This window comes from Lemur catta, chromosome 2, assembly GCF_020740605.2.
Source record: "Lemur catta isolate mLemCat1 chromosome 2, mLemCat1.pri, whole genome shotgun sequence".
Taxonomy (NCBI): Eukaryota; Metazoa; Chordata; class Mammalia; order Primates; family Lemuridae; genus Lemur; species Lemur catta.
In genome coordinates this window covers 23697961-23722993 of record NC_059129.1, presented here as the reverse complement: position 1 = coordinate 23722993, position 25033 = coordinate 23697961, and the positions used below count along the sequence as shown (strand labels likewise).

General features: G+C 41.0%; 1 protein-coding gene across 5 annotated transcripts; it reads right to left on the bottom strand.

Moving 5' to 3' along the window:
- Positions 1-236: 236 nt before the first annotated feature.
- PMS2 (PMS1 homolog 2, mismatch repair system component) lies at positions 237-24950 on the bottom strand. Of its 5 annotated transcripts, none has more exons than XM_045541274.1 (15): positions 24818-24950; positions 22910-23044; positions 22212-22298; positions 21931-22033; positions 20371-20554; positions 18689-18856; positions 18099-18196; positions 16966-17065; positions 15471-15555; positions 13899-14054; positions 9128-9998; positions 7021-7188; positions 4798-4898; positions 4414-4583; positions 237-1634 (listed from the first exon to the last, which is right to left on the bottom strand). In XM_045541274.1, the coding sequence occupies exons 1-15, from the start codon at positions 24921-24923 to the stop codon at positions 1491-1493; spliced, it is 2676 nt and encodes an 891-aa protein (XP_045397230.1). In that variant the 5' UTR covers positions 24924-24950; the 3' UTR covers positions 237-1490. The 5 variants fall into 5 exon arrangements, with proteins under 5 accessions (XP_045397230.1, XP_045397231.1, XP_045397234.1 ...); XM_045541275.1 differs by having other exon boundaries at positions 22910-23049; positions 24818-24941; XM_045541277.1 differs by lacking the exons at positions 237-1634; positions 4414-4583 and adding an exon at positions 5968-6016 and having other exon boundaries at positions 4838-4898.
- Between the last annotated feature and the right edge of the window lie 83 nt (positions 24951-25033).

Genomic DNA, 25033 nt, shown 5'->3' with positions numbered 1-25033 from the left:
GCAGGGAGCGCAGGGCCGCGCGCGTCCCGGTCGTCCAGGCAACCGCGCCCGCCCTGCCCCGCCCCGCGCTCTTAAAGGGGCCGCCGCGAGGCCATGGGGCGGGTCTCAGCTCTTGCGGCACCTGTGGCGCTCGGCCTGGGGTTTCCCAGCTTTGCTAACTGCCACTCCATAAAATTGCAATTACTCACGCATTAGTTTTCCATTGCTGCCGTAAACAAATTGTACCACAAAGTTAGTGGCTTGAAGCAACACACATTTATTATCCTACAGCCAGTAAGTCAGTGTGACAGGGCTCGCTCCTCCAGGAGCCTCCAGGAGATAGTCCGGTTCCGCTTCTGCTTGCAGAGGCCGCCTGCGTTCCTTGGCTCTGCGCCTCCCTCCACCTTCAAAACCCAACAAGTGTCATCTCTCCGGCCAGCTGGGACAGGTCCTCCACTCCGAAGAACTCATGAGACAGTCCAGATAATCTCCCCATCCCAAGACCAGTAACTCGGACACATCTGCAGGGACCCGTTTACTGCGTAAGGTGATGTATTCACAGGGCCCGGGGATTAAGCCACAGCTGTCTCTGGGGGCCATTATCCTGCCTCCAATTCCCAATTGCAGAGTTCTCGTGATTCTCACATGAGCTCCCGCAGATGCACACCAGCGTGGCGCTTGTCACAACACATGGCAATAGTCACTACTTTACCGTCTGCTTCCATCCGAGGAAGCCCTTGCTCCCCAGAGGGCAGTGGGGAGGCCCACACTTGTCATCACTGTGCACCAACCTCCATTTGTACTCCACACTGGGCATCTTTACTTCCATTTTTTGGCACAGTTCAAATAGGACAAGAGTCCATGAAACACTATTTGACAAGACGGACAGAGATTTGTTTATCTCCAGTACCAGTCAGGGTCGGTAACTAGAATGTTACCAAGGAAATGTTACTGAGGAAACCAGATCACAGCATTACATTACAGAAAAAAAATCTTTTCTTTCTCCCTGCCTAGAACAGCAATTTGCCACCTTGACCACACAGAGGAACATTTAAAAATAGTGACCCCAGCCCCATCCAGTCGTTTCCTTCAAGCTGGGCAGAGAATGGCCCTTGAGTTTTTTGGATGATTTGTTTCTTAAAATTTAATGTGCATTAGGGTTGAGAACCACTATCCCAAAAGGACCATAATTTTACATTTACAAAATTAAACCAATATGAATTTAACTATCATCAAGGGCTAAAAGTTGCAGACTAAAATATATTCAGCCAGAGCAGAGGCCTGGGTAACTTCCAAAGTGCTCTTCTTATTTTTGTAAAACATGTTCTTGTCTATATACACACACACACACACAAATGTAGAACAAAAAGTATTACAAGCAATGCTCCACATGGTTTGAAAAGGTTCTCAAGATCATTTTTAAATGGATCTGGTACATTATTTTTTAAGCAGCAGGTTAATTTTGAAACCCCAAATAGATATATACACATAATTCCATACAGTTAGAAATGTCAGTTTTGAGAAATGATATCCAGATTGGCAATGTGTCTCATGGTTGGCCTTCCATGGGGACAGTTCCAGGGGTGGTCCATCTCACCCATGTGGGCAATGAGTTTCTTCATCTCACTTGTGTTAAGAGCAGTTCCGATCATCACCTGAGTACGAGACACAACAATTTAAAGTTTTATTGGTTTTGTTAGAAAAGCAACTCTTCAGAAGCATCTCTCTCTAAAATAAGGCTGGAAAAGATTACAACTCAAAACCACATGGCCTGAAAAATCTTCCCCCAAGAACCCTACCTTCTATCTAGTACCTCAGCCCCCCACCATTATGTGAAATCCAGGCCCCCCTTGGCTCCTTCATGGCGGCACCACCTCTACTCGAGACACTGACTACACCTGTTCACACCCAACCACTCTCAGCTGCTCCGCCACGACCTCCATCCCAGCTGCTCCGCCACGACCTCCATCCCAGCTGCGCAGACTTCTCCCCGGGGCAGCGGCAGCAGCCTCCTCACAGGCCTCCCTGCTGCCCCCACCCTCTACAAGCTGCTCTCTGCTCAGCAGCCAGGGATTATTTTAAAAGGTCTGTCAGGTCATATCACTCCTCTTCACAGCTCTCCCCTCTCACCTGAATAAAAGACCCCTGTCTGTCACCTGATTTGGCCCTCACTGGCCTGCCTGTACCTCCAGACATGCATCCCTCCCTCCCCCACTTGAGCTGCACTGCCACCCCCTTCCTCTTGAACAAGTCCATTAAGCAAGCACCTGCCTCATGACCACAGCACTCCTGGGACCCTCTTTCCCTAGATGGGCACATGTGTCACTGTGTGTCACTTCCCTCTCCTCAGGCTCTGGCCTGCCCTCCACGCAACAGCACTCCTGCCTCTCCCTCTCCAGCCCTGGCCCTGCTGGCTCCACGGCGTGCATCCCCCTCTGGCAGGGAGAGGGACAGGGACAGACTCCACAGCGAGCCAGAGAATCTGAGACCCTAAGAGACAAGGAGCAATGGGGAGAGGAGACAAGCCTGAACCCATCTGTCACCCTCCTTCTTCCTGCAGCACACTGAGTGCCCACCACGTGCCAGTCACAGTCTGAGGGGCAGGGTAAGAGCACGGCTCTGCCAGCTTGGAGGAAGACAGACAATAAACAAGTTAACAGAGGACGGAGACCATGGCACCCAGGAGGGCCCAGGAAAGGCTACTTCAGTTGGGTGGGGGGCGGGGCCTGCACGCGGGGGGAGCCAGGTAGGTGTGTGCAGAGCAGAGGTGGCAAATCCAGCGGAGGGGTCGGCAAGCAGACAGGACAGAGACGGGAAGGGTCCAGAGTGACTGTGGAACTGGAAGGAGTGGTGCACAAGAGACACGGCAGGAAGGGCGGGCAGGGAGCGACTGAGGAGAGGCCCACGGTCAGCACCTGAGACCGAGGAGGAAGGGCTGGAGCACAACGCATCTGCCAGGGCAGGAGGAAGGAGCAGCCTCTGGCTGCACAGGCCTCTGAATCATGTTGAGACCCAGATTTTTGAAATGCCTGGCTACTGGTCCAGGCCAGCCTCAGAGACTCCAGGATTAGAAGGTTAACAGTAGTTCTTTATCAAAGAAATATCTGCAGCTGGAAGTCAGATTCTGGGCTCTCTTCTAATGAAGCTCTGCCCTTGCATAATTGTATCCAATTTCATGGCTGTAAATGACACCTAAGATTTTATTTCCAACCCTGACATTTCCCCTGAGCTCTAGACTCATTCACACGACTGTTCTCAGAGATCCCCACTTAAAGTCTAACAGGATCCCAAATAGACCATGTCCCACACAGCACTCTTGATCCAGCCAATCCCCAAATGTCACCCTGCTGCTGCCCTCTCCCTCCTATAGTCCCAGCACCTCTTGCTGTCTGTTCCCTCCCCAGCAGCTCCCGCCACATGCAGCACAGACTCCCAGGTTTTGACCATGACATGCAAGATGCTACACGGCTGTCCTCTGTCCTCTGCTCTGCCCACTGCAGTCCCCTCTCCAGGCACATGGTCAGCCCTGGCTTGGCTCAAACGCCTTGAGCCTTTACGCTTGCTATTTCCTCCACTTGGCAAGTTCTTACTCAATCCTACCTTTCAAGTGGCAACTCAGATGCCACCCCCTCAGATGCTCTTCCCTAACCACCTCACCTGGTCACCTTGTTTTTCTCTGGTCACTCCCTGCCTCAGCATACTGTTTCAATTTCTTGACTGCACTTACTGGTATCTGAGGGTGTCGTTTATGTTTGTTGCCTATTCCTCCCCACCAAACTATATGCTCCCCAAGGGCAAGGACCTCAGCTGCCTTGTAACCTCTGTGTCTCTAGCACTTGGAGCAGGGCAGGCCACACAGCAGGGGCTCAAGGAATATCTGTGGGATAAATAAACGAAGGGCGTCCCGCCCTCTCCTAATGGCAGGTGAAACAAAGTCACTTACTTTCCTTGGACATCAGGCTGATCCCCACCCATTGCTACCACTTTCCAACACCAATCCCAGCGGCAGCAGTGATACAACATGCAGTGACCACACATCCTGTGAGACACTCGCCAACTGAATGACTCTGCAGAATCCTGCACAGAGTCACCCAGGCCCAGCAGCAGCAAACCTCTATCTATGCAAGTTGCTATTACCCACAGGGTCCACAAACAAGGTGCACGAATAGCTAACTGTGCAGGGAATCAATGAAAGCTCTAAGATACAACACTGCTTAACAGAAGCAGAGAAAGAGCAATGGTTATGAGTTAGAGGTCCCAGATAACACAGACACGCTCAGCTGGTATGTCATCCTGACAGAGAACGACATGGCTCTCTATGTAAAATGACCCACAGCAAATATAAAAGCATTTAACAACCCTTGACCGAATCAGGAGATAAACCAAGAAATTCCTCGGACCACGTGCTTGAGCAGACGAGCTTTCTTTACTCACAGACTTTCGGCAGGCTCTGGAGGCAAACATCTGCCTGACTCGGGAAGGCCGGCACATGACCCCAGGGCTGTCACTCAGCATAAAGATCAGTTCATCTATATCCTGGGGTCCAAAGGTCCAGTTTTTACTGGTTGGCAAGGAAATCAATTTAGCCCTTTCAGTGACTGGAGCTAAAAGAATAAAATTTTGAGAAAAACCCATTATTTGAGAAATGCCTTTCATCTGAGTGCTACTTATAATGTACATTTGAAAGAGAGGGCAGACACAGAATGCTTTTTTGGGGAACCTGTTTTATCTCTTACAAAAGAATTGATCTATATGACCTCAAAGATTGTTCTCAGCTCTAAAAAGACATGATTCTACAGTCCTAATTAATAAACTTACCACTTTCATCAATAACAAAATCAAAGCCATTCTTTCTGAATATTTCCAGATTTTCTATTAGAATAGCTTCATTGACAGCAGTTAAGTTGAGAGTCTGAGGTCTGAAAAACAGAGAGGAAATTCAAACCATATCTTGAAGTCAAACATTTAACTATAAAGCAGAAATGAAACCAAAACAGGAATACTGTGATACTCTGAACTCATTTCCCAAAAACATGAAAACCAACACCATTCAGCTATGTGCCTTTCCATGATTCAGTTAAGTGTCACAAAACATCCTGAAGAGATCCTTTCAATTTTCTTTTTCTTAAAGTTCTTTTCAGAAGTTAAAGTAGCTACAAAAGTAGTTTGCTTTTTTCTCCATCTTCCATCTTACTCCAATGACCTGGTTTGTTTTTGGATCTTCTCCTGAAGGATGACAGTATTAAAAAGATGCTATTTTTCCTCCTCACAATAAAAATAATTTGAAAAGCTGGATCAGGTCATTACCAGCACTTGAAAATGAACAGAACAGAATGAACAGATAGCATTTATTTTGCTTTCTTCCTGCTTCCTCTACCTGCTTTATATCTCCATCCATCTCTCCTACTGGATTTACCAAGTGCTTAGTAAGACAAACACTGCTAAAGGCAGGAGATACCATGGTGAGCAAACACAGACCCGGTCTCTGCCCTCCTGGAACAGATTAGTGGGGAATAAAGACATTGATCAAACAGTGAAGCAAATCAATTATGACTATGAACAACAGCAAGAATCAGGAAGAAAAGACACCCAGTGCCATACGAGCATACGGCAAGTGAGACTTAACCCTGGTGTCAGGGAGGGTCCTCTGAGGAAGTGTCCTTGGAGGGGAATAGGTAGGTGCAGGACAAGTGTTCCAGACAGAGACAACAATCTGTGCCAAGCCCTATGATGGACCTATGTTTCCAGAGACACACATGAAGATCTACTTCATTCTTCCTAATGGCCATACCGCAATTCATCAGGCCTGCCAAGAAGGAAAGATTGCCAGAGTGGTTTAAGTACAGGGAACAAAAAGAGGGGTCAGGAAAAGCTAGAGGTTAACAGTATCAGACTATGCAGGGCATGGTAAAGCTGGATGAAATTTGAGTCTTTATCCTTTAATCTTGAAGTATGGCCCATCTGGGACCCAAAGTGGCCTGTGATTACCTGGGTCAACTTGAAATGCCACAGATGAGACGTTACTTATGCCAGATGGCTAAAAAATAAAAGACCTCTGTAAGTGGAGCAGGAATATTTCAGTGTTACAAAGTAGCTTACTAATGTCTTTACTATTACCATTTACCCCTACTGAAAATTTAAAAAAAAAAAATAACAAAAAACAATTAATGCATTCCACAGGAAATAGAGTACTTAGTAAGCCAGATATATTTTCCCAGCTGGAAAATATATTTGTTTTCATTATATAAAATTTTTTATATATTTTTGTTTATAACAGTCATATGAAATGACTGCTTGGCAATACATTTCTCCATGCCAATCTACTTCTGTTGGGATCTGAGTTTACTTCTCCATGTAGTTTAATTTCCTAAATGAAAATCCATGACCTCTTCTTATAACTTTACTTAACAATATACTTCTGGTTCACATGACGTATCATCAAATCGTTGTCAAATTATCAGTGTGAAACATGCAATTTGGCAAAGGAAAGAGTAATACCAAATTCTGCAGTGACTAGCCACTGAAATTGCTCTACTATAGATAAAGACTGACACACAGGCTGTGCTGTCTTTCAGAACACATAAATTCTACATAAATGCTACATACTAGAAACTACCCTTTATCAAAAGGATTTTCTGGCCCATCAGGGATCAACATTTTTTAAGAGCTAAAAAGGTTCGATACACATTAGCTCTATGACCTGGGACAAGTTATTTAACCTGTGTTTGCCTCAAGTTTTATTACCTGTAAAACAGTGATAGTAAGATTAACTACCTCATAGGTTTGCAAGGATTAAATGAACTAATACACATAAATTGCTTCAACAGTGCCTGGCACATAATAGACCAGGCACTGTTGAAGCAATTAATAAATGTTAACTATGAATATTATGATGTAAAAAGTTAAAAAATCTGCTGTATGAATACTTATGGCAAAAACCCCTACACATTATACAGACACATACATAAGCCATTAGATCCTAAATTTGGGGGGGAATTTGGGAATCAACACTGAAGATTCTGAACACTGAAATGAACTTACGCTATAAGCCGCTGACCCTGGAGAACAGTGTGCTGCTGCAGCATCTCGAAGTTGTATTTCTCATCAGTAGCATGCTGGTCCACTATGAAGATATCCTCATTCAGTTTGGTTATTATAAATCCCAAGTTAAACTGACCAATGATTTCCATTTCTGCAAACATTGTTTTACTGCATACAGAAAATGTCAATTATCAGATATTTTAAAAGATTATTTTTCTGATTTACATAACAGAACATTATAATAAAAAAAATCAAATACTACAGAAATATAAAGTCCCTAACAATCCCACTTTCTAAAGATAACATTAATTATTCATTCATCCAATTCTCCAGAAATGACATTAGTTACTACTATTAACAATTTGATATATATCCTTCTAGACCTTTGTCTACACATGAATTTTTAAAAAATTTTAAAATACAAAAACGGAATCTTAATTCTTCATACTGTCCTACTTTCATCACTTAATGCACCTGAGATATTTTTTTCAGGTCCGTACATGTATCTACTTCATTCCTTTCAATGGCCATATAGGACTCCACTGAATGGATGTACCACAATTTGACAAATTTTCTACTGAAGGACATTTCAGTTGTTTCCAATTTTCCGTAATGCACACAAAGCTGCAACAAACATTTCTGTACATAAACCTGCTCACTTGTAGGCATATTTCTGTGAGATAAATCCCTAGAAGTAGAATTCCAATATGTACGTTTTTCATTTTAATAGGAAATCTGTAAAAGGTTACACTCTCACCAACAGTGTGTAAGAATAAGAGTGCTCTGGTTCTCAGACGGTGGCTTGAGCTGAGACTGTCATTTCTTTTGGTAAGTGCCCCAGCACCCTGAGGGAGATCCACCCCACGCCACAGTGCTGGTACCTGTCACTCTGGCAGCAGCACTGCAGCACCCAGGGCACTTGCTTCAGTTGGTGCTTCATCACAATCAACCACAGCTGACAGTATTAACCCCCCTATTTCCTACTGGCAAGGAGCTCAGCACGGAGCTTAAGCCCAAGTCATGGCCAAACCAATCCCACAATCCTATCTTTGCGTGTCTGTCTCCTGGGACCATTCCTGGTACCAATTCCCTATCAGTCAGAGTCCAATCAAGAGACAAAAACTACACCAGTGATTTGAACAAGGAAAATTTATAATACAGTATTATGAACTAGTGAAAGGTAGCTAACTACTAAACTAAAAAATACAGGAACAGCAAATGCTACTACCTCTAGGGATGAGGGGAAGTGCCCAAAAGAGGCCCTCATCTGCTGAAGCTGAGCTTCAGAACTTGTTGGAGCAGGAGTGGCTGCAGCTTGCTGGATGGAGGGACTCTGCCTGAGTGAGCAACACAGGGACTCCAGGAGGAAAAAGAAAAGGGCACCCCACAAACAAGGAGAGAGATGCCTCCTCTGCTTTGACTTACCGTGTCTCTCGAGTGCCCTCTACTGATAAATTCTAGCAGTGCACTAGGAGAAATGCTTACATGGTCCAGCCTCCAGGATTGCAAAGCAAGACAAAGAAGGGTGGATTTGGAGTTGACACTCAATAAACTGGTAACTGGCACCAATACTCCTCCCCTGGCTCTGATTCCAGGCTCTCCCAGAACTATCTGAATATGCTCTGGTTTCCCAGGCAGACTGCCTTTGGGAAGAGCCTGTACTGGCCTAAAGACCCAAGTCTGCAGGGTCTTTGGTAGGTCTATCTCCTATTATAAAAAACAGCATCTGAGCTGTGCATGGTGGCTTACACCTCAAATCCCAGCTACTCCTGAGGCTGAAGCGGGAGGATCCCTTGTGGCCAGGAGTTCAAGAGTAGCCTGGCAAGGAGAAGGGAGGGTGAGTCCGTGTGGGATGCGTTGAGTCTGGTACAGGGAAGCCCCCAGGTAAGACTGTCTTGATAGGCAATGGGAACCAGGCACGGATTCTGGTGCCAAGACAGGGCCATACCCAAGCCTCAAGCAGCAATGCCGTCAGCGTAGAGTGAGAATGAAGACAGCAAAAGACACCCAGAGGAGCAGATGCTGAGTCTCTAAGGATCGGCCCGTGCTTCACTCAAAATGACCAATCACTAACATGACAAAAACACTCATAAGAAAAAAACCTTACCTTATCTCTTTTCTTAGTTCATCTTCTGCTGCTTGATTTTCTCCAGGGCAAATCTTGGCCCTAAATTTCCTATAATTCTGTTCACCGGCACTCTGCTGTTGTTGGCGATGTAACTGCTTTATTCGTTTAGCTAAAGAACTCAGCGAAAAGTCAAGGGGCACTATTTTCTTATTAATTTTAACAGCTACATCAACCTGAGACGCTGACCTGTTCTGAGTATTAACTAACTTTTCAGGAATGTCGGAATTTGAAGGAATTTCTTGTTTAAAACGTTTTGTATTTGAGAATGAGAGATCAGTTGGCTGGGGCAAATCTCTCAATTTATGTCCAGTATCTTCTTGGTTTAAATGGCTTTCCACGTCGGAAAAATGATGGTCAGTTTCAGATAATTTCTCGCAGGATTCCATGTTTTCCTGTGAAAACCTGTCCCCTTGGGAGCTGGCTCCACAGTCACTGCTGCAGTGACTGTCCGTGTCTGGGGTGCTGAACCCTCCCTCCGAGCCAGCTAAAGTGCTGCTGCCGTGCCCCGAGTCCCTCTCCACTTCTGCTCTGTCCACGTGGTCACCAGGGCCCTTGCCAGAGCCCACCACCTCTTCCGGAGGGACCGGCCAGCCTCTGCCAGAGACGGGATCTGAAGCCCTAGAAAATGGTACACTCCTCTTCTGCCTTGGAGAGCTCCGTCTCGGTTCAGGAATCTCCTCCGTGTCCTGAGACTTGTTCTCCGTTGTGTGACGAAGAGAAAAGGCCTCTCTCAGTCTTGAGATGGATATTGCCCTTTTTTCTTCTCCTTGAGTCCTTAACGAAGGGGAATTCTCCTGCTTCTCTGACAGAGGCTTTTCCATTTCTGCCGCATGCATTTTTATTAAGTTACCTAAGTAAACACGAAGAGAGAAGAATATCATGGACTGTACTAAAATGGGATTACAGGACTTTTTTTTTTTTTTTTTTGAGACAGAGTCTCACTCTGTTGCCCGGCTAGAGTGCCGTGGCATCAGCCTTTAGCTCACAGCAACCTCAGACTCCTGGGCTCAAGCATCCTCCTGCCTTAGCCTGCTGAGTAGCTGGGACTACAGGCATGTGCCACCACACCTGGCTAATTATTTTTCTATTTTTAGTTGCCTGGCTAATTTATTTTCCTTTTTATTTTTTTATTTTGTTAGTAAAGATGGGGTCTCGCTCTTGCTGAGGCTGTCTCCAACTCCTGACCTCAAGTGATCCTCCTGCCTCGGCTTCCCAGAGTGCTAGGGTTACAGTGTGAGCCACTGTGCCTGATCTAATTACAGGATATTTTTATGTGAACAGGTACTTCACAAAAGAGGAGATCCAAATGGCTAATTAGACACAGGGACACTGTTGAATGTTAATCATAAAGGAGATACAATTAAAGCCACAAGAGGATGCGGCAATATATTCACCAGAATGGGTAAAATTAAAGAAACAAATGTTCACAAAAGATCAGTATCAAGAGGAATGCTTAAATACTGCTGGTAGTGAAACTGGTACAACTGCTTTGTAAAACACTCTGGGAGCACCTCCTAAATCTAACTGGATGCACACCTGCGACCCCGCACAGCTACTCCCATCAGCAGTGCCTACCTGTGCTCGCCCAAAGACACGCATCAGGGCGCTCAGGACAGCTTTCTTCATTAGAGCCCCAAACTAGAAACACCCAAATACCCATAAACAAAACTGTGATATTTGAATATACAGTGGAATACTACTATACAGCAAATAAATGAATGAATGGTCATACATGACTTGGATGAAGCTCACAAACAAAATACTAAAAAAAAGCAGCATATCCCAAAAGTACAGACCGAATTGACTTCAAATTAAAACCTTCAAAGTAAAAACAGATTAAACTATGCTGTTAGAAGTCAGGAAAGTGGTTCCACTGGGGGTTAGTTCTGAAAAGGCACACAAGGGTGGTTCTGTGGGTGCTATTGGTCTCAGGGCTGATACACTTACTAGCCATACCCTTATGATATGTCTGTTCCTGTGTGATTGTTATACTTCAATAAAATGGCTAAAAGGCATTGATTCAACTACACTTCAAGATGCACAGATGTTCTGAGTAGTTTCTCTTTATGGGGCAGCCTCTCAGGCTACGTGTCCTGGAGCGAGCGCAGAGATGCCACCACTAGCCCCTTCCACACAGACGTGTGTGCTGCCCACCATCCTCCACCACGTGCCGCACAGAGAACAGCCAGGAGAGGTGTGGCCTTTCCACATATAAGTCAGTAGCTGCACCACACAAGTGTCGGTGCTTCTGTGCTCCTCTTCCCCAACTCAGCAGCCTCACCCAACCCCTCAGGGGCCTGTACCTCCACCACGTCCTCTGATTCTCCAGAACTGTCCACTATGGCCCTCAACGGAAGCCTATGCCGCCATCTTCCAAGTCAACCTCTCCCCACCCTTGGGGTGCTAGGAAGTATCAGGACAGGCCCCTCTGCTCCCACTCTGTCTCCCACCCTTCTCCAAACCCCTGGCTTGTGGCTCCTGGTACCCTCAGTTTACAAAATCTCCTTCCAGAGCATTTTCCTCTCATTGGGAGGAACAGGTGAGTATCCATCACCTTAGCTTTCCACCAAACCCTGGTTTCAGCCTCCTCAGCAGCTCTCTGGTCTTTCCCCTCACTGGGGACACAACGATGAGTACCCACCACCTCCACCTCTCCACAGACGGACACAGAGACTACAGGCAGCTTGCCTTACTAGCTTAAAGAAAGCGCCCACCCAAAGGAGTGAACCTGGCCATCAAAGGGGCAATGGCCAACTCTTCCTCTGCCAAGGAAAGGATGCTAAGGCTCAACTATGGCCCAGCATGGTCTCCCAGATGACCCATATGTACTTGGTTTGGGTAAATAAAAAATAAAACCAGGCCAGAAGGGGTGGCTCACATCTGTAATCCCAGCACTTTGGGAGGCTGAGGCAGGAGGATCGCTTGAGGCCAGAAGTTCAAGACAAACCTGAGTAACATAGCGAGACCATGTCTCCTCAAAAAAAAAAAAAAAAAATTAGCCAGGTGTGATGGTGCACACCTGTAGTCCCAGCTACTCAGGGGTTGAGGGGGGAGGCTGAGGCAGGAGGATCACTTGAACCCAGCAGTTCAAGGCTACAGCTAGCTATGATCATGACATTGCACTCCAGCCTGGATAACAGAGTAAGACCTTGTCTCAAAAAATAAACAAAAAAACCCAAAAAATAAAAAATAAAACTAATTACTTCAATACATGGCTGACGATTTATGACCAGGAAGTAACATAATGATTGTGTACATTATTAGAGATGTCAAATCAGCTTTGTGGCAACTCTCATTTCAACATGACGGCACAGGGGTCATGTCAGGGAAATGGTAAAGGCCTCCAAAAATTCTCTGCTCCATAAAATGAGAAAACTGACAAAAATTATCAGAATTAACTTTTTCAGAACTCTGGAAATTAATGAGAGGCTTGCAGCAATTGGGGAAGTGTTTATTCAAGATACACAGCTGAGTCTAGACAGGATGACAGCCTGGAGGCACGGGATAACAGGTGGGCAAACAATACAGACTCATAAAAAAGCTTAAAAAGCTTAAAAGGAAAAGCTTGGGAATGAGATGTCCATAGGGGCTTTGAAAAGCTCCAACTTAAACCTGGGAGCCTAGAAGGCCACTTGCATGCCCAGGAAAGACCTGAGAAGGCCCTCAGCTCTCACTTCTGGCTGACCTTGAGGCTCTATGAAAGCAGGAAACGTTCAGCTCTGAGATCAAGAAATAGCAACTCTTAAAGAAGAGTGGTCAACTGCCGGCTCGGGTGTAGAAGGGGTGCCCCGACAGGCACACAGAGCCCCTCAGCAAAGACTGGGAGACTCACTGAGTTCAGGCATTTAAGGTTATCTCTGTCCACTCATTAGCTATCAATAAGCTAACAAAACAGAAACTTCAGTGACCCCACATGATAAAGAATAGAGATTTAACAGAATTTTTTCAGAAAAGTCAGTAAACAAAGAGCAATAACAAATAACCCTGGGGAGAGAAAGAATCTTACCTCCAGTGTTGCCACATTCTATTATTTAAAATGCCCAGTTTTCTACACACACAAAAAAATTATGAGACATACATACAAAGAAACAAGAAAGTGTAGCCCCTACACAGGAAAAAAAGCAGTCAATGGAAATTATCCCTGAAGAAGCCCATACGGTATACTTTAGACAAAGATTTTAAATCTTTTTTTTTTTGAGACAAGGTCTTGCTCTGTTGCCTAGGTTAGAGTGCAGTGGCATCACCATAGCTCACTATAACCTCAAACTCCTGAGCTCAAGTGATCCTCCTGCTTCAGCCTCTCCAGTAGCTAGAACTATAGGTGTGCATCACCACATCCGGCTAACTTTTCTATTTTTTGTAGAGATGGGGGACGGGGGGGTCTCACTATGTTGCTCAGGCTGGTCTTGAACTCTTGGCCTCAAGCAATCCTCTCGCCTCCCAAAGTGCTGGGATTACAGGCATAAGCCACTGCACCAAGCCTCATCTTGGATCTTATATTATGTCATCTGTTTCCAATTTAGAAGAACTAGAGACCATTATAGTCCAAGAAAGATATCACTGCATACTCCTATGTGTGATCACTCATGCCTCTTTTTAAATTGATTAGCTACACACTTTCTGTGTGTGACACATCCTCTCTATCTAAAGATTTTGTTTCATGTCAAAAAACTTTACTTTGGAGAAAATAAGGAAAGTATCACAGCAGCTAAAAGTTTTAGAAGCAGCTTATACACAGTATTTTTCTTACCTTCAATATCCAATAGTGGCTGCTGACTGACATTAAGTTTATTGACATCATTATCAAACATTCCTATCAAAGAGGTCTTTAAAACTGCCAACAAAAGCTTCTCCTCTTGTAGTAAAATTTGCCTTTTGTCTGGAGTAACATTGATATCCACACATTCTAAGGCAAAAAAGAAAACACACTTATTACATTTAAATTCACTTTTAACAATACAAATTTTCCCATCTACTATTTCATTCTTTACCTATCAAAAATACTATTGAAAACATTAGTGTCTAGATTAATATTCATAAATTATAAAATTAGCTTTTTCAAGTAAATAAGGAAAAAATGAACAACTTTTTAAACATACAAAATATACAAGGATTTGAATGGGTCAACTGGAAAAGAAAAAGAGGAAATAAATACATAAAAATGTATAACAAAATAAAAATGCAAACTTAAATATTTTATCCTGTATTAAATTTATTTTTTTTTTTATTTTTATTTTTTGAGACAGAGTCTTGCTCTGTTGCCCTGGCTAGAGTGCCGTGGCGTCAGCCTAGCTCACAGCAACCTCAAACTCCTGGGCTTAAGCGATCCTCCTGCCTCAGCCTCCCGAGTAGCTGGGACTACAGGCATGCGCCACCATGCCTGGTTAATTTTTTTCTATATATATTTTTAGCTGTCCAAATCATTTCTTTCTATTTTTAGTAGAGACAGGGTCTCGCTCTTGCTCAGGCTGGCCTCGAACTCCTGACCTCCAGCAATCCGCCCGCCTCAGCCTCCCAGAGTGCTAGGATTACAGGCGTAAGCCACCGTGCCCGGTCTTATCCTGTATTACATTTAGTTTAAAAATTATAATACCTACTACATTGCTGGTAGATATATAGACATGATACAACATGTCTAGAATGCAACACAGAAAAAGCCTTAAAATGATCATGTTCACTGACTCAGTAATTCTATTCCTAGGAATTTATCTTAAGGAAATAATTAAAGATGTAGATAATGATTTAATTATAAGGACAGTATTTATAATTTCCAAAAACTGAAAACAAACAACAAAAAAATAAAAATTAAAAAATCAAAGTATAACCATGCATTGAACTATAATGCAACTATTAAAATCATGTTTCTGATTAAGTTTTAATAACATGAAGAAAAATGTTCACACAGTAGGACACAAAATTATTTTTTCGCCCCAAAAGATACAGGTGTGTGTGTGTGTGTGTGTGTGTGTACACATATTTTTTAAGGTATGCACGTGTGTATTTCTAAGTTTGTAGAAACAATACTGAATGATAATAAAACAAAATTTTTAATAATCAGAAAAATATCTATATAAAATAAATTATTTTTAAAATTGGGGAGAACATTTTGGTCTATTTTCTCCCATTGTTGACATTAAAAAGTCAGGTTTTCCTAATAAAATTAATACAACAGTTTCAAGTAGAAAGTAGTTTTTCTGTATAAAAAGCAAAATTAAACTGCCATAAACTGTTATCTCGTTCTAGTCATACCGGAGTTTTACAATTTCATCTTACTCTTTTAGGAGTAAGGCACTAGTTTCACTGAAATCACAGTGAAACTTACCTGAATCAACAGAGATGTTAAGAACAACAAATGGATATTGATGTCGATTATACATGTGGTAGACCTCATTCACAAGCCTGGAGACCTGCACAAAATATAAAGATTAGAAAAGAGTAAGTGTTCTCTTCCCTCAATGTTCTGACAACATGCTATTCTAACTAACCACGAAAGGAATACATTTTTTTTAACAGCTTTATTGAGGTATGATTGACATGCAATAAACTGTACATATTTAAAGTATATAATTTCATAAGTTTTACATATATGTACATACACCTGTGTAACTATCCCCACAATCAAGATAATGAACATATCCATCACCCAAAAAGTTTCCTCATGCCCCCCAAAGGAATATTTTTAATCACAGACTCCTAAAACTGAATCTTCTGCCAACGTACAGATGCTCTTGAAGAAATTTTAATAAAATGCAGGTACAGTTTAACTATTCATAAAGAGTATTCCAATGTACATAGAAACATATTTATAAGCCATTATAATGAGATTACTAAATGGCATTAGAGATAAACTACAAACTCACAGTAATTACAATATAGGTTGAAAATTTAGAAGTTGAACCACATCTAGTAGATACAAGTGAAGTTTAAAGTGTCACTAGAAAACAGAAAATATCACTAAGGTACAATGTTGCTGGTGATGCAAAGTCAAAACAGAACCACTAAAAGCCCATGTAAACATATTACGATGTTAAGTTTAAATTTGAGGCATAAGTAATCTGTACCTTTATTTTTCTGGAAAATTGACAGAAAATAAAAAAACACATCCATATGGTCAGTCTATACTGAAAGATGACAGTGAATGTTTTGAAATGTTTACTTTCTTCAAATAGTAATAGTTTTTATGATAAATATAGTGGTAATTAATGTGTTTATATATTTATATACATACTCACTTGTATAATATGTGTATATACACAAACATGGACACGATTGAAACAACTGTACACATATGCTCCTTGACTTATGATGGGGTTACTTTCCAATAAATCCATCATAAGTTGAAAATACTGGAAGTCAAAAATGCATTTAATACACCTAACCTACCAAACATCATAACTTAGCCTAGCCTAACTTAAACATGCTCAGAACACTTACATTCACCTATTAGGCAAAATCACCAAACATAAAGCTTATTTTATAATAAAGTACTGAATACCTCATGTAATTCATTGAATACCGTACTGAAAGTGAAAAACAGAATGATTGTATGGATACTTGAAGTATGGTTTCTACTAAACGAATATTACTTTTGCACCACCGTAAAGTAGAAAAATCTTAAGTTGAACCATCGGAAGTCAGGAACCATCTGTAATAGACGTTTTAAAATGCCTAAACTTAGATAATTTTAAAGCCATGTTTCTAAGCCGAAGTCCCAAGTTCCACATAAATTGTCTATATCAGAAAAAGTCATTAAATAATAAAGAAAATTAAAAGTCAAAAGCATAAAGAATAAACTAATACAAAAAAGTTTTAAATACCTTTGCTGGGTCACAAGGCCGCCGATTGATAAAGAAAAATTGTCTGTCGGTTGAACTCCTTCCAACTCCGTGAGCACATTGTGAAATGAAACCTGAGACACTATTCAATGTTAACACAGTGAGGGCAGGATTCCAGAGTGAAAAGGATTAGAAACACATATCACATGGCACATTCTTAAAATGAAAGAAAAACAAAACACCTGGTAACATGCTGGTAAGTATCACTATTCCAGTTCACGTGTATCTGTGCTCCATCCTGATGAATCCTGAAAGAGCCCAGACCTTCTGGAATGTTCTAAAGCCCCGACAGTCAGCAAACTCACCATAGGCATTAATGCAGTGGGTTCAGAATTGATTTGTTTCAGCTCTCCTTTCACCTTTCCTACCGAGCCCTTGGCCTTCATGTAAGGAGTAGGTCTCATTTCAAACATGTTCTGAGAACCTTTGTATTGTCCCCACTGGTTTGTCAACAGAGTCTAACTCTTATATTCCGGACCTTTGCCCACATGCCCCTCTCTTTTAAAATCTGCTCCCAATTAGCAGACTTACATCTACTAACATATTGGTAAAGTGCTTGTTCTACATGAGATCCACCCCATGGATATCTGCATTTCCATCAGAACAGCTTAATATAAAGAAATGCATCTCCATCTTTGCGATTTCAGGCATAAGCCAAAAGCAAGTGGAGCAAGAACAAACAATACGGTTCTTTACAGGGCCAATCCTGCTTACAGAAGTGTCTATTTTCTTACAAGTAATGATTCTGAACTGCCTTCATCAGATCCCAAAAAAAGTCAATTATACATAACATAATATAAAAGTTATTCTAACTAAACAGAGGCTTAACAAAGACTAACTCAACAGGAAACTCCCTGAAATGATCGGTTACCCAGAATACTATTGGAATTAAGTAACTGAGTCCTTCGTATAAATCCTCTCTCAGCAGTAATACTGCTGAAGGTTTTTTATAAAAAACAAAAAACTGTAAGCTTTAAAATCACTATCTTTAAAAAAAGAAACCCTCAGGTTTTTTCTACTTTTAGTACAGAATAAATAAATAAATAAATAAATACATAAAGGCCTCAGGCAAAAAAATAGATTGACTGTAGTTTTCCTGGAAGCAATCTACTTACTAAAACAGATTATGCAGAGCATCAGAACAGCTCAGACCGTACTCTTCACAGACGGAGTCACTAGGGGGCAGCTGAACAAAAGGAATGAGGCTTTGCAACTAAAATAGAAACCAAGAATCACAGTTATTTCCTAATGAAGACAGAAGGAACCTAACTTTAAAAAAGATATGGGGGTGACAAATAAAAAAAACAAAAGAAGATATAATGAGGGGTTTTGTTTCTTTTCTTTCCTAGTCAAGCTATCCATGTTAAGAGCACAAAGAAATTAAAAGAATCTTGACAAATGCTTTAAAGTGTTATAATAACTTGGATTTTAGACTAGAAAGCTGAAACACTTGAGCTCTTACTTAAGCATAATCAACAAACTGCCCACAATAATTTATATTTTTTCAGAGAGGGAGTTTAAAAAAGCAGCATTTCATTCTCTAGAAGAATAAAATAAAAAATTGCCAGCTATCAAACAATTTCTGTGATAGGTACTTAAAAATTCAATTCTTGGATTTTGTTCTCTATTCTATTGGGAAGGGCAATAGAAACCTGCCACAATCACTAGAGCAATAAAATGTGCTTAAGGCACTGGCCATCACTACCTGCTTCTGTCCAAACACAGATCCAATATTCTCCTTTATGCTGGAGCTTCCACCTGTGCATACCACAGGCTGTCGTTTTCCTTGTCCAAGCTGATTGGTGCAACTTATACGGATGCCTGGTGAAATGATACAGTATGCATGTAAGACCTGGACCATTCTGGCATACTCCTGTTTAAAAAACACAAACACAAGACTCAATATTACTTTACTCTTACAGGAATTACATGGTAAGTTATAACATTAAACTCAAGGTTCTCATACCACTTCACAAATATCACTGACAGAATGACCTATGAAAAGGCATCTTCCTATATACTATAAACAAAAACTCCGAGCCTTTGGTTCCTAGCCACACTCCTCTCACTTCCAGATGCTCTATGTCCACTGCTATAAAAATCAGAAAGTACATTCCCTTTGATCTTGTAATCCCTCCCTTAGAAATGTATCCTTGTAGAAAGACTGGCACAAGCATACAAAGATATATAAAAGTATGTTCACTAAAACAATCTAAGCAACCATCAGCAAGGAGTTAATTAAATTAATTATGATATGTCCATATCATAGTGGAATGACAAACAATAAGGTAGTAGGCATGGACCAAAGAGGATAATATGCTAAGCAAAAAGTCAGTTATACAGCAGTATGGATAATATGATCCTAGTTGTTTAAAAAATATATAAACACATGTATAATGATTACATATACACATACACATTTAAAATCTAAAAGATAAAAACCAAATTTGGGGGTAGGCAGAGACAATTTCAACTTCCAACCATATACAATTCTATATGACTTGAATGCTGTATATTCTATATTACTTGCTTTCATTGTATTATGAATTTATCTTAAAAATTATTCCAATACTTGTAAACACATGAAATTAAAAGGGGCCTTAAAAGATATGCAAACTGTTAATAATGGTCATCTCTGACAAGTACAAACTTTATATTCTTATATTTTTCTAAGACACTAATTTTCTACCATAAGATGCAAAAAAATAAGTTTTCTCTATTTTTGTAAAGTTTAATAATGTTAAAATTATCACAAATTGCTCTACAAGTAGAAGTTTTTAGCTGCATAAGTTTAAGTAACTTTTTGGATTATAAAAAATATATGTACATATATAAAAAATATATGTACAAAATACAAAAACACAAGGAAGACAGCAAAAAGCACATGAGATCACATATCCAAGGAAAACCACTGATAACATTAAAGCATCTACTCTTCCAGCCTTTTTCTATGCATATTTAGGCCAGCTGTTTTGTTTTACAAAACCATAATCATATAATATAGATAGTTTTATAGTCTGCTTTTTAAACACAATTATACAACATTTAGCTGTTTCACCTGCACGCAAATCCATAAAAGCTGTAACAATTCATTTCTCAGGGAAACAAGAGAAATCATCTTATCAAAAAACAAAGACAATCAAAAATAATGTTATTTCTTAAAGGACCCATTTTCTCTATTATAATATCTAATAAATACTATTTGATGACTCTTTTTGAGAAAAGAAAAGGGTACATCATCCTAAAGTTAAGTCTTTGATGGAAAGAAGCATTTCTCAAAAAATTAAGGGAAAAGAATCAACTGAAGAGTATACATTTTTAGTAAATCTTTTAGTCATACATATATTATCAATACTCTTAAAAACTAGGATTGTAACTTTCCTGTACCTTTTTAATATTCCTTTGAAATTCCTTATGGCGCACAGGTAGCGTATAGAAGAGCTGCTGCACGCTGACTGTCGTCCCCCTGGGTCGTGGGTAGGGGGTTTTTTGGACGATTTTCCCATTGTGATCAAACACCAGTCGAGTCCCAACCTTTGCAGAGATGTGGCAGGTAGAAATACTTACATCACTGTAAGAAAATGCGAGGCATGGTATGTTCAGTTAGAGACACACAAATGCTGTACACTAAATACTCTTTTTCTCACTTTCCTTTCTCTCAAAATTTTCTTTAAAAAGATGATGATCTCGCTGAGGTAATCAAGAAGATTTTAAACAGGTGAGGAGTCACCATAAAACCTAAAGCTTACACCTAAAAGACAGTGACACAAAGAGTTCTATAAGTGCTTTGTTTTTTTTTTTTTTTTGAGACAGAGTCTCACTTTGTTGCCCGGGCTAGAGTGAGTGCCGTGGCGTCAGCCTAGCTCACAGCAACCTCAAACTCCTGGGCATAAGCGATCCTCCTGCCTCAGCCTCCCGAGTAGCTGGAACTACAGGCATGTGCCACCATGCCTGGCTAATTTTTTCTATATATATTTTTAGTTGTCCAGATAATTTATTTCTATTTTTAGTAGAGACGGGGTCTCGCTCAGGCTGGTCTCGAACTCCTGACCTCTAGCGATCCACCCGCCTCGGCCTCCCAGAGGGCTGGGATTACAGGCGTGAGCCACTGCGCCAGGCCAAGTGCTTTGTTTTGTCTTGATAAAAGCTTTGATTTAGTTTTTTAGGTTGAACTACAAAACAATAAAGGATCTCAAAATTTATTTATTCACAAAAAGAGATCTGTTTTCCTACCATTCTAACAAAATTTTAAAAAGAATCCAAAAGATATAATAATTCAAATGTATAAGTAATTATTTATAAAAATTAGAATCTGCACTATAATTAAATAAGTGGTTTGGTTAAATTTTTTTCCTAAAAATGGAAAATAAATTAAAACCAATGGTACCGGCCAAGCACAGTGGCTCACACCTGTAATCCTAGCACTCTGGGAGGCTAAGGAGGGAGGATTGCTTGAGGCCAGGAGTTCAAGACCAGCCTAAGAAAGAGTGAGACCTTGTCTCTACTAAAAATAGAAAAATTAGCTGGGCATCGTGTCTTCCGCCTATAGTCCCAGCTACTTGGAAGGCTGAGGCAGGAGGATCGCTTAAGCCCAGGAAGTTGAGGTTGTAGTGATGATGCCACTGCACTCTACCCAGGGTGACAGAACAAGACTCTGTCTCAAAAAAAAAAAAAAACAATGGTACCTATAATTTATTATTTATATGTTATATTATAATTGAGAAATTACTGGTTTAATAAGGGTAACAATTTTTTTACAATACCATTTGCTTCATTTCATTCACTTATTGCTCAAATTTCAGAAGTATTATCACTTAGACTGGTAGTTAGATAAAACAAGTCAGAAGTTGAGACACTGAGATAGGAAAGTGTAAACAATAATGATTCTAATTATACTTTTCAATTTTTTATAAGGGGTCAAGTTAATGGATAAAAATATTGTATCACCTCAGTGCACAAAGTGAGCTCAGTGCTTCCCCCCGAAAGCCAAAAGTTTCAACCTGAGTTAGGTCAGCAAACTCTTGAATCTTAGAAGTGTGATGTTTCAGAGCTGAAAGAGAGTGTAAAGTAAAGCCCAAGATATCTCAAGTGACATAGCAATGAATATACACAATACCTACCAAAGTAACTGGTTTTAAAAAACTGCGTTTTTGTTTCCTAAGATAATGTTACTCAAAACTGAGACATTTGATCCAACTATCTTATAAGATTAGAAAAATTCAACTTACTTAAGCCTTCAAAGTTTTCTTCTTCTACCCCGCATCCATTGTCTGAAACTTCAATGAGATCCACCCCATAGTCTTTAAGCCTTAGATCTAAAAAATTTAATACATTTATGTATTTCTCAAAGACTGGTCCATGCTAAAAGCTTTTATATTGACATTATTTATAACATATAATACAAATCTAAGAGCCATAACTACACTTCTAGTTAAATGTACTATTGTCATTTTTTTTTTATTTTGAAGTCCTTTTGGATATTTACTAGCCCAGATTAAACAGTTTTGTTTTTTCTTTCTTTTGAAAGGAATAATTTTAACACAGTCATTAACAAGAACAAGCTCTGGAATCAGACTTTCTGGATCATATTTTACTAGCTTTATAACCTCAAGAAAAGTAAATTCCCTGTCCTTTAATTTCCTCATCTGTAAAATGGAGATAATAACTCCTATCTCATAAAGTTATTCTGCAGATTAAATGAGATATTTCAGGTATAATTCTTAGCACAATGCCTGCTAAGTAAGAATAGTAAGAACACAATAGAAGTTAGCTGCTATTATTATTACCTAAATAGTAGGCACATAATAGGCACTACCTTTAATAACTTATTGGTATATCAACACTTGATTGTCTTATTACAGTAACAAATGTTTCTTGAATAAAATAATGGATTAGTTCCTGTGGTGTTAAACTCTCCCAAACTTACCAATATTAGTGGCACCAGCATCCACGCTATTTTCCACCAACTCCTTCACGGCAGTGCTTAGACTGAGAACCACCTGCCCAGAACAAATTTGATGGACTGACTTCCGATCAATAGGTTTGATGGCCTTAGCAAGTTCTGTACTAAAGAAATCAGTTACAAGACACAAAGCAAGTACTCAGTCATGCATTTTCATCCTGATTTTGAATATAGGAAATGACTCATCACTGTTAATAACTTATGAGTTTAATCTATTCACTTATATTAACATACTTCTTTATTATTCATAAATATAAACATTGTTTTACAATCCTTAAATATCTGTCAAAAATACTTCTGAATACACACTTGAAATTCAATAGATATTTAAAATCTAGTTATACTGGCACATATATGGAGACACATTGTATCCCTCAAGCTACCATAATCATTTGCGACAAAGAGATCTTCTTTCTTGAAAAGTGAATGCAACATTTCTTGCATAATTTGAAAAACCAAGAGTATGCTGGGAAATAGTGTTTATGTCAAAACCATCTCAGAAACTGGGTACCAGCTGTACAATAACTATTCCCATACATACTAATATTAACGGTTGCCTTGGAAACCCCTCTCCAAATCCCAGCTGCCAGCTGCTGCCTTAGTAAAGGCCCTCAAAGTTCTTGCTGTACCAGTTTTAAGAATTTTACAACTGTTTTGTCTCCACTTTCTCCCTACTCCAATCTATCCTCCATACTACCACCAGAGTTATTTTTGAAATCACAAATCTGGTCAAATAATTCTTCTGCTTAAAAATTTACCAGTGCCCTACTGTCTACTATATGAAGTTTAAATCTAGTCAAAATTAGGCCCCAATCTACCCATTTACGCATTCCCTCTAATCCTTTTCCCCCCTTCACCAAGTTCCCCACATTTTAGTCACAGTGAACAACTGTTTCTTGAATATCACAAGCTCTTTTAGACACTGAGCTGTGTCTAAGCAGGTCTCTGTCTAAACTGCCCTCTTCTTCCTCGTCTGTCAGGCCAATTCCGTATGTTCAATAATCCAATTTCTAGTAAACGGTTTAATTGATAACTTGGGTATAATAAAATGCAAGAGCCTCCCTGGATGAGAAACCTTAGGTATTTCCCATAGCATCTAACGCATAGTGGACCTTTCATCAACCCTTGTGAAATAAAGGAGCAACCATTTTTACTCTCCATTCTACCTTGCAATGAATCTCACTTGTTTGTCTTTAACGGGAAACTGCAGATGACCTCACATAAAATGGAAAGTATCTCTAAAAATGTGTGTATTTGGCAACACGCCGTGGCCTACAGGTTCACTTCTGATATTTATTTTGAGGAGGGGGATGCTACAACCTTTAAATACAGGCAGCAAATCTGCGTTTACGAATCTGACATTGAACACAACAGTGCAGGCCGAAGATTCACTACCCCGAAGACAGTAGCTTGCTGGCCAAAAATCACATACTTGAGCAGATATGTAAGCACTGCAGTTTAAAAAACCGTTCAGCTATGCAAATTAGGATATGCCTTTAAGTTCCCTCCTTCCCAAAATAACCTCAGTTTTTTAAAAGAGAGAGAAACCAGGTAAAACGGAAATGAATTCAGTCTACGGGTATTTCATGCTCCGGCTTCAAGTCCACGGCCTCGTGATGGCGTCTGGGCAGGGCCTGCCCGGGAGCGGGCCGAATCCCGCCGCCAGCCCAGGACGCGAAGAGGGGATCGACCCTAGCCTCAAAGTGCACCCAAAGGGCACCGGGTCAGAGGAGCGCTGCAGACGCCGCTCCGGAGACTCCACGCCGCGGGCTCGCCACGCGCCTCGGCCATTTTCCCCTCCTTTCCAGGGGGCTGGAACGCCGTGGGCCTTACAGAGGACGACCGTCAGGGTAGACCGCAAGCCCCGCTCACCTCGAGCCCTCAGCTCGCTCCATGGATGCAGAACCCGACCCGCCTCCGGAATTACCGAGAGCTCCCCCTGCGGCTCCCACAGGGGCTCCGCCCCCCAGCCGTCCATTGGCTGCTTTCCACACTGTGCCCCGCCCCTTCCGTGCGGGGGCGGTAAATACTTCCCATATCTCCGTCTCGCTTATTGGCTCTGTCAAAAGTCGAGTCCGTGACGTTTAG